The 14,756-nt window shown below is 38.6% G+C and overlaps 5 protein-coding genes across 5 annotated transcripts; 3 read left to right on the plus strand and 2 right to left on the minus strand.

Moving 5' to 3' along the window:
- Nucleotides 1–1,226: 1,226 nt before the first annotated feature.
- On the plus strand, nt 1,227–2,021 carry AQY1 (Aqy1p; the record flags this gene model as incomplete). Its single annotated transcript, XM_043191858.1, has 1 exon — nt 1,227–2,021. One exon carries the CDS (start codon nt 1,227–1,229, stop codon nt 2,019–2,021), a length of 795 nt encoding a protein of 264 aa, XP_043048830.1.
- A 616-nt stretch (nt 2,022–2,637) lies between these two features.
- RPC82 (DNA-directed RNA polymerase III subunit) lies at nt 2,638–4,291 on the minus strand (the record flags this gene model as incomplete). The annotated part of the gene is given in 2 exon segments (XM_043191859.1): nt 2,638–4,267; nt 4,287–4,291. 2 exon segments carry the CDS (start codon nt 4,289–4,291, stop codon nt 2,638–2,640), a joined length of 1,635 nt encoding a protein of 544 aa, XP_043048831.1.
- Nucleotides 4,292–5,016: 725 nt separating this feature from the next.
- SKI3 (SKI complex subunit tetratricopeptide repeat protein) lies at nt 5,017–9,330 on the plus strand (the record flags this gene model as incomplete). Its single annotated transcript, XM_043191860.1, has 1 exon — nt 5,017–9,330. The coding sequence occupies one exon, from the start codon at nt 5,017–5,019 to the stop codon at nt 9,328–9,330; it is 4,314 nt and encodes a 1,437-aa protein (XP_043048832.1).
- Nucleotides 9,331–9,534: 204 nt separating this feature from the next.
- On the plus strand, nt 9,535–9,858 carry KQ657_001048 (uncharacterized protein; the record flags this gene model as incomplete). Its single annotated transcript, XM_043191861.1, has 1 exon — nt 9,535–9,858. The coding sequence occupies one exon, from the start codon at nt 9,535–9,537 to the stop codon at nt 9,856–9,858; it is 324 nt and encodes a 107-aa protein (XP_043048833.1).
- A 95-nt stretch (nt 9,859–9,953) lies between these two features.
- MHP1 (Mhp1p) lies at nt 9,954–14,171 on the minus strand (the record flags this gene model as incomplete). Its single annotated transcript, XM_043191862.1, has 1 exon — nt 9,954–14,171. The coding sequence occupies one exon, from the start codon at nt 14,169–14,171 to the stop codon at nt 9,954–9,956; it is 4,218 nt and encodes a 1,405-aa protein (XP_043048834.1).
- Between the last annotated feature and the right edge of the window lie 585 nt (nt 14,172–14,756).

Consider the following 14,756-nt stretch of genomic DNA (forward strand, 5'->3'; position numbering starts at 1 on the left):
TGATTTCTGGAAGAAACCACTCCATTAGTGGAAAGCCAAGCCTAATGACGTTAATGATTCAAAGGTTTTCAACTACAAAGAAAGATAAAATAATTGGTTGAATCTCATCATGTTCGGAACAGAATGCAAGTATTGCAATTACCATTCAATTGAGAATTGAGGTATCATTGCTAATTGAAAGGAGTAGAGATCAATTATTGTATTTATAATTGTAATTGTTAATAATTTTTAGTGCGTATTTCAACTAAGGGTTAAATTACTACAATGACCAATGAAATCATAATTATGTACGAGGGAGGGTATTTCATGTTGTCCTCGGATATTAAGCTCTTAAATCCCGGTCCAAGAAAAAACTCCATGCATGAAATGAAAAATATTTAACGGTCAGGATAAGGTAGCCCTGTTGTAATAGTAATAGTAATAGTAGTGACCTTCTATAATCACTCGATCGTTCCTTACATAACGAAAATTCCAAGTATTTATTTAAAGAAGTCAATTACATTGTACGATTTTATTTCATGTAGTACGTCATTTCTTATAATTTTCAACACGACTTTGACATGAGCTCCCTAACCATTTTTTTCTTATTTTTGTTTTCTTGCTCTGTTTGATTTGTTCTGTTCTCTTCGTATGTTTTCTTAAGTATTGGCTCTGTTAAACAGGTGTCACTCACTCATCAAACACTATTTACAAGCTTTCAACCTTTAACATGCCGTGCATCACTAAGCCGAGATCACGTTTGAGATGATATTCTTTCTTTTTCGCAAAGCCTACCCTTGTGTGCAGTGGTGGTGGGATGAAGCTAGATTGATAGTGTCTGTGTATGATAACCAGCCAATTGTAGTAATTATTACCTCAACAATGGACCTGGAATAGCATGCATATCTGGAATAGCATGCATATCTTCCCGAAGGAAACGATGGAACGAAGGAACTATCGCCGTGTGCAAGATGAAATTTTTTTTTTTTTCGGTTTGGTAGGTTTAGTATTCCTGTTTCTGGCAGACTTACTGTTTCCAGCCTGGATTGTTTTAGCCTTTTCTCTTAGAAACTTTTTTTTGGTTCCCATGCGCTTCTTCCCTTTCAAACCCCCCTGCTTGTAGACGCAAATGTGTAAGAATGAAAAGTATAAATACATGGTATCCCTCGATTTTAATTTTGATCACTTTGAGTTGGAGCTTTTCATAACCATCAATACCGTCATATTTACACTCCCATCATAACATAATGGCTAACGATCCTGAATCTCAATCTCCTGAGGTCTACACCAAGCCTCGGATCCCAACTAACTCTGCTATCCAAAACCATTTGGTGGCCTTCTTGGGTGAATTTGTTGGTACCTTTTTGTTCTTATGGACTGCTTACATGATTGCTCAAGTTGCCAACCATGACCCTGCTATTCCAAAGACTGGTGAGGGTTCCACCCCAGCCAGAATAATTATGATCGCCTTTGGTTTCGGTTTCGGTGTTATGTTTTCTGTTTTCATTTTTTTCAGAGTCTCTGGTGGTAACTTGAACCCTGCCGTCACTCTTACCTTGGTTTTGGCCCAAGCTATTCCTCCAATTAGAGGTGTTGTTATGTTTATCGCTCAACTTCTCGGTGGTTTGGCTGCTGGTGGTATGGCTGCTGCTTTGACACCAGGTAAGGTTTTGTTTGCCAACGCTTTAGGTGGTGGTTGTTCTATTGCTAGAGGTGTTTTCATTGAAATGTTCGCTACTTCTATCTTGTGTACCACTGTCTTATTCCTTGCTGTTGAAAAGCAAAGAGCTACCTTTATGGCACCATTCGTCATTGGTGTCGCTTTGTTTGTTGGTCACTTGATCAGTATTTACTACACTGGTGCCGGTTTGAACCCTGCTAGATCATTGGGTGCTGCTGTCGCTGCTGCTTACTTCCCAGGTTACCACTGGATCTACTGGGTTGGTCCATTCTTGGGCTCTTTTATCTCTGCCACTTGTTGGTATGTTTTCAAGATGTTGAACTACGAGGATACCAACCCTGGTCAAGACGCTGACCAGTAAACAATTTGCATAATGGTAGGTGAAAGAACTCGGTTGGTCAAATACCCACTGAAAAGATTTTAATGCTCTGTACATTTTGAGCTCTACTTTTAAACTGTTTACTATCGCCCCAGCTTTCGTGTACGTTTTATGCATTTCCAATGTTGGAATGCTATACACCATTTAATATAATACTTAATATCATTTTTACTAATAGTATCATCATTGTAAGCACATATTTCATTTAGTTTTGTAAACTTCATGTAAGTGAAGTAATTATATCCGCCAGGTGCGCTGCAACTAAACGCTGCCGCAAGTAGCACAACGCGCAGTCCCAAAAGGTATCAAAAATTGCCTAGACTGATCAGTGAAACGATCACAAGGTCAAAAATTCCAAGAACTGGTTGCATGTGTTTCACCAACCCAATATGGAAGCAGTTGTATGTAGTACCGTTAAGGATTTGCTCTGCTAGGCGATGCGTATATTATGTGATTGGTGTGAAAAACAATAACGCATGTTCCACTTGACAGTTACTGAATCAGGCAAATATACTCGGGTGTTCTGCTAACGTCAACTAGTCAAACGTACCCAAACATAATAATTGTTATTATTATTATAATACTCGTACTATTATTGCTATTGAAATATGCTGTACAAGCTTTTAATTCGATTAAACTTACCAAGGTTGAAAAGCTCTCTTTGACGAAGTTTCTGCAACGCTTTAAAATCCAGTTCCATTAACATTTCTTCCTCAAACCCCTTAACGTCAACTCTTTCTGTCTTACTAAGTAAAAGCTTATTCTCATCACGGAACTTTTGTACCTGCGATACACATTGTGCCATAGAAAAGCAAAGCAGTTCCTTAAGATACAGGTAACTTGTGAATGGCTTGTGTCTATAAAGGAAGAATGTTTTTGAGGCAGCACGATCAGCACTTCTAGGTACCTCCTGTATCTCTACTACTTTATTAAGTACCAACTTGTATAAGGCACTTCTCAAATCCTCCCCCTTAAGAAACACTTCACTGGCTATCAGCTTCTCGTCTCCCAACTTCAACCTCTTGAGGCATCTTAATATCCGGAAACTACTTGGTCCCAACGTAGATTTCACTAACATCTCAAAGTTATGTTCTCTCAACTTTTCAGTTAACGAGGTGAATGGTACCGCAAAGCTTCCTGGTGATACTTCTATAAGGAAAGATTGTGCTGTCAATAGACGTAAATGATGTGATACAATATTCAAGTCTTGGTCGGCAGCAGATGCAGATGCAGCTAAAGCAATGGTAGTAGGATTAAAATCGTTACCATTACTACTACTATTACTATCACTTTCCAACTTTATCTTCTTGGAAATATGGGGTCCATCGTCTTCCATTCTCCGCTTGAATGGTTTGGCAAAGTTCTCCGTCAAAATGGAGCCATCCAATACAAGCTCATCTGATTTGGGTAATCGTGCAAGCAACTCTCTTACGGTGAACACAATCTTTCGATCATCCGTTAACCGATTTTCAATTTTGCTCACAAACTCTTGTTCATCTGTTGGGTCATTGATAATGCCGTCAATCTTAAGTAAATAGTGTCTTTTGTTTGGTGAATTCTTCTCTACAATCTTCAACCCATGACGGAATATTTCTGCTGTTAATGGTCCTATTCTCAGACGTATGAGTCCAGCTAACAACTCCGTACGCAAATGCTTTTCATATCTCGATAAACTAAACTTGACCACCAATTCAGGATTCAATTTCTGAACCCCATGGTCAATTATATGAGCATCTTTAGGGTTATCTCTTGTGTCTATCATTTCCATGAATCTTATTCTGGAAGCCTCTTTAGCTTCATTGACTCTTTTGATCTCAGAAGTAGTGGCATTTCTTGGTGTATTCCTCAATGATTCTTGATATATGCTTTGCCAAACATCTTCCAATGGACTGAACGATAATGGTGTTACTTGAACTAACCATCCATCATTATACAACCGTAAAAACATATTCTCTTTGCTAATACGTTCTTCAAGTTCAAATTGATTCAAATAATCGTTCAATGAAAGATGACCATGTGCAATAATGTTTTGAACCACTTCTGCTACGTTCTCATCGTTATATGTGGTTTTTAAATGGTGAATTATATCACCTCCATGTATAAGAACAAACATTCCATCTTCATCAAATGAATAATATATAGACCCATCTGCTTCCTTCCAATGAAGAACACAATTCATTTGCACCAAGGAAACCAACCCTTGTTTTGTCTTCTTCATCAGAAGTTTGCTGCGTTGTGATAATTCACGACATGTTAATCGTCCATGAGAAATCAACGTAGAGATGAGCACTACAGCCACTTCTCCAAGATGCGTAGTTGCAACACTACTGAAAAGATATGAGAGCGGTGATTGAATCCGTGCAGAGTCCGGTATCTGGTTATTCTTCTGCAGCATTACGGTGCCAAGTCACCCTTATAACTCAATTCAGTTTCACTAGATGTAATTGAAGATCATAATCATCGCTTATAAATTTTTGAGATGGTCTTATTATATAAGCGCTACCGTTAAATTTTCCAATATGGTAGCGCTGGGTGTGGAAACATAGCGTATTCTAAGTTAGTAGCATACTTATATCGTAGTAATAATAGGCTTCATCATGTACATTTGCATAATGTCCTAGCTGTTATTAAAGAAAGTGCCCTTCATTGCCTTACAAGTAAGTTCTTGATACATTTAACAAAGACGAAGATCTAAGACGAAACAAAGAAGAATTGTAAAGGTATCGGCGAAGTTAAATGGCTTTCAGTCAATGGCCATATGCCATGAATGACTATGCAATGATCTTCATAAGATTGGTTCTTATTATTCAACACTACTTATCAACACTTATCAACACTCCTTATTAAACTACAGCTATTGACTATACCTGGTATATTTTATTTATGGTCGTTCGTTTACCGATTTTGATATGAATAGACAATCCAAATATTCTACCTTTAATTATGCCTCTATTTGTTCTCTGCTTCGTTCTTCATCATGTCGGCTATCAAGAAAGCGTTGAAGGCGGCAAAGGCTGCGTTGGATTCAAAGGACTCTGAAACGGCTCATGACGAAATCCAATTCGTTTTGAAAAAGGAACCGAATAACTATTTTGGGCACATCTTCTTAGCTAAATATGAAGAACAAGTTGGTCACATTGAAGACACCAGTAAAGCCTTTGAAAAAGCCATTAACATTGAGCCGAAAAATCCCTTGGCTTGGAAAGGGTTCTATCAGTTTCTTCTGAAGGGTAAGGACTTTGTATTGTATTTTGACGTGCTAACAAAGTATCTTGAGTTACAGTTTGAATTGGAAGTTAACATTTATGATACTCTTAATGACTTTCAAAAGTATTTGAACCGTAACAATTATAAGCAGAACAAGGTCCTCTACGAGATTTATTTGAATAACATCATCCCGGGGTTGGGGTCGTCCTTGGGTGATATGATTGGACAAGATCGCATGTTTGGAGGCATGAATAAGAATGTTCGAGATGCAATTGAATTTTTCAGTAAGAAGGAAGATGAAGAAGTGAAGACTATAGTTGCAAAGGAACGGATGAAGTTTTCTGCAAACCTTTCTGCTGCCCAACAGCAAATAATACGGGATAAAACTTGGGATGCTAGGAAACATCTGAAGTTACCTAAATTGTATGAGCTCTTTTTAAGTATAACAGATGATGATGATTTGAGAGCAAAGTATGAAGATAAATACTTGTCATACAAACTAGAATTACTCAAGGTTCATCAAACAAAAGAAGCTGGTTTGGAATTCAAAGAGTTTGTGGATGATATGGTTTTCATCAAAACCAAAAATTTGCATTGTTGGAGGTTGTACTGGGATTTATGTGATGTTAATGGCTTTGCTGCTACTGATTTGAATATATCCAATTTGGTTTACTTCATTGGGGAGTATGAACTGGACCCCTTGGCCCGAGTACTTTTGGCATATCTTATGTCTGACATTTGTACCATTGAAGACAAAGACAGCATTCTTCAAAAGATACAAATAACAACCACGAATTCTGAGAATATTACGACTCCTCAATCGCTAGATGATGTAGAGGGTCTCACAACTGAACAAATTGAACTTTTGAAGAGTACTGTTCAGAATAATAGTAACAAAATCAGTGATAATCAGAATGATACTAGCATGAGGACTTTATCAGCAGAGGAAATACTCGAATTGATGCTGCAAGGGTATAGCGAGGCAAAGGATAGTATATTGGCAGGTAGATTATTTGCTACTTACCTCCTTCATCTTGTTGAGTATCAAGACGCTTATACGGTGTGTAAAGAAACGGTAAAGCAATTAGCCAATTGGAAAAGGACATCGGGAATGGACCTTTTAAATTCCAAAATTGACATCTTGTGTTCCCAAGCAGTTGTCTATACTTATTTTGAAGCTCCAAAGAATTATCCCAGAGCACTTCAACTATATGCCAAGGTCCATCAAGATGAACCAAACAATGTTAGAGCATCTATTGGGAAATCAGTCATTTTGATAGAAATGGGAGACTATGAGAAGGCAGCACCTTTGCTATCTAGAGTTCTTGAATTTCAACCCGATTCTGTGGATGCTGTTTCGGAGTTTGGGTGGTGTCAGATCATGTTAAAAGATTTTGAAGCTGGTAGAAGGAACTTGGAAAAAGCTCTTAAATTGGTCCAAGGTTCAAGTGTACGGAGTTTTGAACTGAGAAGTGCAATTGAATGTCGGATTGCAAGATCATATCTTAAGGAAGATGGTTCCAATGCAGATTTCATCAAGAAAGCTTATGATTATTTAATCCAAGCACTTAAGGATTCAAAAAATAATGCAAGAGCCTATACTTTCCTTGGTTTCATCTACAAGGATGCATATAACGATGCTGCAAGAGCATCCAAGTGTTTCTTCAAGGCATTTGAGTTAGACGCTATTGAAATCTCGTCGGCCAAATGCTTGGTCGAAGATTTCACAGCAAAGAATCAATGGGACGTGGCCGAGATCATTTGTCAAAGAATCATTGAATCCGAAAGATCAAGAAGGTTTTTGCTCAGCGTTAACAATGAGGATGAAGATAAATCCTGGCCCTATAGAGTTCTTGGGTGTTCCGCTTTGAACAAGCAAGATGATGCTAAAGCTATCGAATGGTTTCAAGCAGCTTTGAGAATGACCTCGATGGACTTGGAATGTTGGATAGGGTTGGGTGAAGCATATTCTAGTTGTGGTAGATTGGATGCTGCAAGCAAGGTGTTCACGTTTGCAAGTGAGAAGAGTCCAGATTCTTGGATAATCAAATATATGTTGGGGAAGGTTCAATGTGACATGGGAGAGTATGATATTGGTCAAGCCATTTTATTCGAAGCTTTAGAGTTAGCACCAAAGGAAAACGTTGTGTTGGCAGCGATTTATGAGTCCCTCTTGGCCTCCTCAAAGTACTTGGTTCAAGGAAACTTTTTTGGAAGAGCAACTGAAGCTATTATCCAAGCCATTGATTATATATATCAAAGTGTTTTAATAGATCTGAAGTCACAGATGTTGTGGAAGGCTTTAGGTGATTGTCTTCGGGTCTTTCTTGTAATCCAAGGAAGATTAGATGAAGTACCACAGGAAAAGTTGCAACAGATATTTCACGTGTGTGATGGTATTTTAAATCATCTGGATTCAGAACAGGAATTCATTGATGAGGTTACCTATGTTGATAATATCACCGTGTTCAATATGGAAGAAGAAAATTATGACATGAAGGATAATGTTTTGAGAGCATTAATTCTATCTGGTAAAATGGGAGTGGCCTCATTGCCAATAAGAAGAAATAATAGTGTGAGAGCAGCAGCAATCTTCAATTTGGGTTTAGGGTATTATGATGCTTATCAACTCAACGATGAAGTTACCAAGTACAGAGATTTGGCCTTGAAATGTTTCAAGAGAGCCATTCAATTGGAACCAAAGAATGCAACCTTCTGGGTTGCACTTGGGAATACATATGTGCCATTTAATGCCTTGGTTGCTCAGCATTGTTTCATTAAGGCATCTGCACTTGAAACTAAAGACGCCTCTGTGTGGTGTAATTTAGCCACCTTATATTTGAAGTATGGTGATATTGAATTAGCAAAAGAGACTTTTTTACGGGCGCAATCTGTTGCACCACTTCAATCGTTCCCCTGGTTAGGTCAGGCAATTGCATCCGAAAATTCTGGGGAACCTGGAGATGCTGAAGCTGCTCAACGGTTATTTATTCATGGATATGTTGTATCCAATGGAAGATCACATTTGGCACAGTTGCTTTATGCTTTATGCATTATTAATAAGCGACTTGTGAGTAATTCTAGTGACTTGAGAGATGTTGAAACTGCCCAAGAATTATCCATTGCCAACTTTGCCATGACTTCATACTTTAAGTTTAGACCTAATGATGTGATTGCTTTGAAGATTGCCTTATCAATCAGTGAACGTTGTAAGGATTACCGGAATGCTATCACTGTTGGTGAACGACTTTATAAGTTGCTTGAAAAGGAGTATGACACAACCGGCAACACCAAAACGGCTTTAGAGATTGCAGAAACCAGAGCACAATTAGCAAGGGTATACCTTGGCCATGAAGACTATGAAAATGCCATCGAATGTGCTCAGTTTAGTATGGAAATTGTCGGTGCATTGGAAGCAGATGATGATAATAATAGTGCTAAAGCTAAAGCTATTCTCGATACGATTCTTTCGGCACGGATAGTCATAGGTTTAAGTTTGTTTTTTGATGGACAATATGATGAAGCCTTGGAGCAATTGCAAGAGATTTTGACCACCCATGGTGATAATCATACCTTGATTTGTTTGACTGCACAAATCTTGAATGCCTTGGGAACTGAAGACACCAAACAAGCATCATTGGATCAATTGTTCTCATACATTGAGAGCCATGGGTCCTCATTGTTAGTTGTACTTATTCTTGGGTGTATTGCACTTGTTGATAACATCAGTGAATACTTTGAAGCTGTTAAAGATGAATTACGGTGTCTTCTGTTGGAAGAACTACAAAATGACAAGCGGAAACTTATACCCTCATTGCTCTCGCAAATCAATGAACGTATGGGGACGTTCAATGCAAAGGACATTTGGCAAAGGAATGCTATTTTGTTCCCATCGGACTATTCTGTATGGACACAGCTCAATAACAGAATGGCTTTGGCTATAGCTGGATTGAAAGACTCCAAGCTTCCTGCACCCAAGTACGCTGAGTTGTATGCTAAGATGGAAGACTTGCGGTCAATACAAAGAAGCATGGTCTTGTTCCCTGCAAATGGTAGTGTTGCCGAAGCGTTAAAGGGCATATAGATAATAGAATTAGAGTTGTATTACCGTGTTAAGTGTATTTAGACCGAGGTACTTAATGTCTTCAATCGTTGTAAAGCGGCCAGTTTGCTTATGTAATCATTACGTAATCAGAATAGTAGTGATCTATGCGACATTCAAAGATTGTCACTACACCAACTCTTATTCTTACCCATCAACAGGCATCAACAACAATATTAATAGACAATGGGAAAGAGAAAGTCGTCGGCGAAACCCGTGAAGAAGGTCAAGCAAACGTTGGACACGACATTCAACTGTTTGTTTTGCAACCATGAAAAGTCCATCATTTGCACTTTAGACAAGAAGAACTCATTGGGTCTTTTACACTGCAAGATTTGTGGTCAGTCGTTCCAAACCGCCATCAACTCGTTGAGTCAGCCGGTCGACATATATTCCGACTGGATCGACGCGTGCGAGGACTTGGAAGAAGAAGAGGGCGATTCTGGCGTAGTAGATGGTGGAGAAGAGGATCATGGGAAGGAAGAATACAGTGATGATGATTATGATTAAAAGTCGTGCGTGTAACGATATATATATAGTATAAAGTCAAGTATAATTACAGTATAGTATAAATATAGTATAGTATAGTATAGTATACATTATTATTAGTATTGTTTGTCCTCTTTTGTCTGTTCTTCGTTCTTACTTGGAAGAAGACAAAGGCCCTTAGGAAACTTTGCAAATGTCTTAAGCAAAGAATCGTACGCTTCGCTGATGATTTTACCATCCAGATTGCCATGAGCCTTCAGTGACTTCTCAAGCATTCTTCGAAGTGATAATCGAATGGCATCAGCATCAGAATCATGGTCGGTGTACAGCTCGGGCTTTTGAGTCTCAGTGCCATCAGCAGAAACTCCGTTCTCTCCATGCATTGTACCTGACCCTCTGACATCTGGATGCAATTTATCCAACTCACTGTGGTCAAGATTAGTACAACTGTCTTGAGCCAATTGTCCTAGTCTGATTCGGATCTGATCAAGGTCTAGCAAGTCACCGTCTCCTTTGGGAAAAACTGATTGAAGTGATATACCCTTATCTTTCATCATCTTTAGGTTTTTCACAATGGTGTCTAAGTCTGTAATGTTGATGTCATAAAGTGTCCGTCTAAGTTCTTCTCCAGAGACATCTTGCATTGAATCAAGCATCTCTTGATTCTTAAACTTACTAAGCTTCATTATTGACCCTTCTTCACGATTCAAATCCTTTAAATTGGTTCTGGAACTATTCTTCTTTAAAGTTGTCGCTTCATCTTCAATGATGGTTGGTTGCGGTCTAGGGACTAATAAATTGGCAGAGATTTCATTCTCAAACTTCTCTTGTTCCTCTTTAATGTTCTTCTTCCGTTCATCTTCGAATAACTCTATATCAAACTTTTGGGGCTCCTTTTCAACTAAACTTAAATCAATTAATGACATCCCCTTAGCAATGGTGGAATTTATAAATAAAAACCTCACCAAAGTTTCTTTACCTTCCAAATTAAGTTCATTATTCAATTGAATCTGTAGCAAGGCATTGATCGACTCAGTCAAATTGGCTCTCACAGAATTACACTTTTTTACAAAAGCTGTGACCTCAGGTGATTTCAAATCCAACTTGTTCTCGGCTTTAAGGCTCAACAAATGCGTCAATTGGGCTGTAAGTGTATCACTTTCCGTAATCTGATCACCACCAACAGGTGACGACTTATGGGTATTCCTTAATAATCTTTCCATATTTCTCATGGTATATAACCCAATTCTTTCTTTGAAGATATGTGGATAATCTTCATAATCCAAGTCCAATGTCACTAAACTCTGAGAATTTTTTAAGGCTTGAATTAGTGCTGTGGCAGTACCCAAATCAATCTTGTTTCCTAAAAGTGATAAATAGCCCAAATTGGTGCAGAATGGGATGATATTGGATAAACTCAATAATGAATCCTGAGAAAAATTAAGGTTCTCCAAATGCAACCGTTTCAACTTGGGAAATAAAGGTAATCTATCAGTAAAGAATTGGCAAATGGCTTCTTCATCCTTGGTGCCAGTAGCGAACAATTTGGCATTATTTGATAAATCGAGATATTTTAAGGATTCTAATTTCATCAATAACTCCTCAAAAATAAATTTGAACTCATCGTTGAACCGTAAATTGGTACAATTCAAACTGATGAACAGAATTTTGGATTCATATAATGATTTAGTAATGTCAGGGCTATTACGCAACAAATCAGTTAACACCTTTAAATGAGCCATTGAGGATAAATCATTGTATCCCAAGTCAATTCCTGAACAAAATGGTTTCATCAACCATTCGGTAACCACAACTTTCAATTGTCTGGGAGTCAAATTATTATATGCCAATCCAAGTCTATCCGTCTTGATTGCAACACCAAACTTAACCAAGTTTTCAAATAACTCTTGATCAGTAATGCAACATCCAGTCAATATTAATTCATTAATACCTCCTCTGGCCACAATAGTGGCCGTGAAAAGAGACCAATCCATATCGGACCTATTTTCACGGTTGCATGTCATTCTAACTAACTCATCAACTTCCTTCCCCAGTGCTAGATTTTTCTTTTTCTTCTTCTTGATAACATTAACGGCAAGCACTGGACATTGAGTAATGTCTAATCTATTTAATACTCTATTCCTGCTAAGAAACCAACAGAGAAGCAGCCAACCATTCTGATCAATAGGGGTATTCCGAAGTGACAACTTCTCTAATTGAGTCTTTGATGCCATTGCAGATAACAAGATTTTGAATTGTTCAATTGATAAACTAACACCATCTAATGAAACACAAACAATTGGTGCTATACGGATAAAATCCGCAAATGTCTGGATTTCAACCATTGTAGGCGTTGGATTCCGTAATTGTAAAAGAGGTAAAGGAGCCATTGAACCCTTTGGAATTTGTTTAAGAATACCTGGAATTGGTAAAATCTCACGTAAATGGCAACACCTTGTATACATCAAGTCTAAAGCCATTTTCTTCACAGGTGCTCTATAAGAATAGGCTTTGGTAGGTATTGGCTTTTCAATTGCTAATGACTTTGCCCTTTTGTCTATAGCTTCATCGGAGGGATCAACAGAAGCTGTCTTGTTTGAACTATCGGTAGAGCTTTCATCATTATCGTCCTTCTTCAAGTAACCTAAAGCTCCGCTACCTCCAATAACAATACCACCACCTTGGCCCATCAACAGCTTTTCAATTGCAATTCTATCAGAATCAGTAAGGGGGTTGATTTTTACTGTACCATTTGGTAAAATGTCCACGTTACCCTTTCTAGGAGTACGGGAAGGAATTTGTTGAGGAGGATCAATTAAGAAGGTGGTCAGATGGAAGGCAACTCTTTTAAGTGGACGTATACCCTTGAACTCAGGTAAAACATTGGAAGCTTCGGTCACCAAGTCTGGAGATTCCTCCTTAGTATCATCCATAGAGGTTGCCTCTGACATAGGTGGAGATGTTTCTGTACTAGCTACTGATTTCCGACGAAGGAATGAAAATTTGGACCCTTCAGGAGGTGAGGAGCTTGTTAATGAAGATTGACCTGTCAGCAGTCCAGAAATACTTGCACGAGCTCTTTGAATGGAACCTTTCTTCATCGAAGATTTACGAAGTCTCTGACAAGGGATCTGGAAGAACTTGATATATTCGATTAATCTGGGGTCAGTAATCTCCACACCTGAAGCACTAGAAAATGATTTGGATCGTGTGAGTCTGTGGCTCGAGTTGTACTCACTAATATCATGCAACTTTTCATTGGTCTCGGAATAATACATACATTTGCCGTCATTTGCAGTACCACCAGAGCATTTGAGTCCACCTGTGGTTCTTGATCTGGTGAGAGGGACGGTGCCGTTGTCATTATCATCATTATTAGTGCTTCTTCTGGAATTTGCAGTATTAACTGAATAATTTGACTTGAACAAAGAAGGATTGGAATTCGTATTAGGTGATGTTGGAAATGGACCAGATTCATGTATAGTGTTAGCCTTCTCTGTATTATGAGTATTATTAATGTTAGTAGTATTATTGTTACTGGATGACGTTGAATGAGAGCGAGTTCTTCCTAGTTCGCTGTAGGTTCGAGATTTTGAATTGGAGATGGTATTCAAAGCGGCCGTTGATGAATGGACATCCTCCTGAGATTTCATGAGTTTCCCCTTCAATTTTGAAAAGAATCCGCCACCTCCTGATCCACCTAAAGATGAAGAAGATGAAGCTTGTGAGTTGATGGAACCGTTGGAAGCCACAGACAGAACACTCCCTTTCCGTTTGGGAAGAGCACCACCAGAATGAGGGGTCTCGGGCAGATAAAACTCCCCTGAGAGAGTGGTGGAAGGTTTTGTCTTGTTGAAGTTATTCAGGTTGGTATTAGAGATGGGCGTTGAGATGTGAGGTGAAGTCCTTACTTCTAAGTCACTAGAAGCTGACGACTTTCTCAGCATTAGAGTAGAGGACTTCAATGGTGAAGATGAAGATTCAGATGAAGGCTTCTTCTGGGAATTATCTTCGGATTTAGTGGGAGGGGGTGTTGGTTTAACGGATGATATATTACTGGGGGTTGAAGATCCACTGACATTAACACTGCTATTGTTATTAATGTTGTTATTGGCAGTATTGAAGTCAATGGCCAGTGAACTCAAGAACCAATCAACATCCGTATTCTTCACCCCATCCTCCCATTCCTCCAGGTTTAAGAATCTTTTGATTTCACCTAAGTCAAGCGTGGGTTCCATAGTCGACACTTCAGTAACAGCAGTCTCTGTATCGCCAGTCGAGGGAGCTGACGGAGTTGTGGTTGACACTAATGACGACGCCAGCGACAATGTCATTTATTATGAACGTATTAGTTTGTTATGAATATAGGATAGAAATTCTTGCGTAGGGTTGTTTGTAATCGGAAACCCTAGATTTAATTTAGGGAATGTATATACTAGACAAAACAATATATTGGTGTGTGTTGTCGATGTCGATGAAGGAGTAGAAGAAGAGAGGAGGAAGAGTGATGTTTTGGTCAATCAATGTGGAGAAAGGGGTGACAGTACAATAGAAAAACCAACTAAAGTTTGCGAGAGTCGCTACAATGATTAATTAACTATTGTAGTAAGTACGTACAAAAAAAAGGGCGGCCGGATTATTTTAAAGACAACTTACGGAAATGTTATAGAGATGTTATAGACACAAGCCATAGAGACATAGACACAACTTGTATATGACAGTGCTGTTGGTACTCTTATGGTGTGGCTATAGTAATTATTACTATTGTTGTGATGTATTTGCAGCCCCATAGTATGACATCTACATCTGGAATCATTTGATAACTCCTCCTACCTTGCGTTGAACCGAGCACTACTGGATTAAGACCACCACGACCTCGACTACGACCAACAGCTGATAGCATACAAAAAAAAAGGATT

Source organism: Scheffersomyces spartinae, assembly GCF_019049425.1.
Source record: "Scheffersomyces spartinae strain ARV_011 chromosome Unknown scaffold_13, whole genome shotgun sequence".
Taxonomy (NCBI): domain Eukaryota; kingdom Fungi; phylum Ascomycota; class Pichiomycetes; order Serinales; family Debaryomycetaceae; genus Lizanozyma; species Lizanozyma spartinae.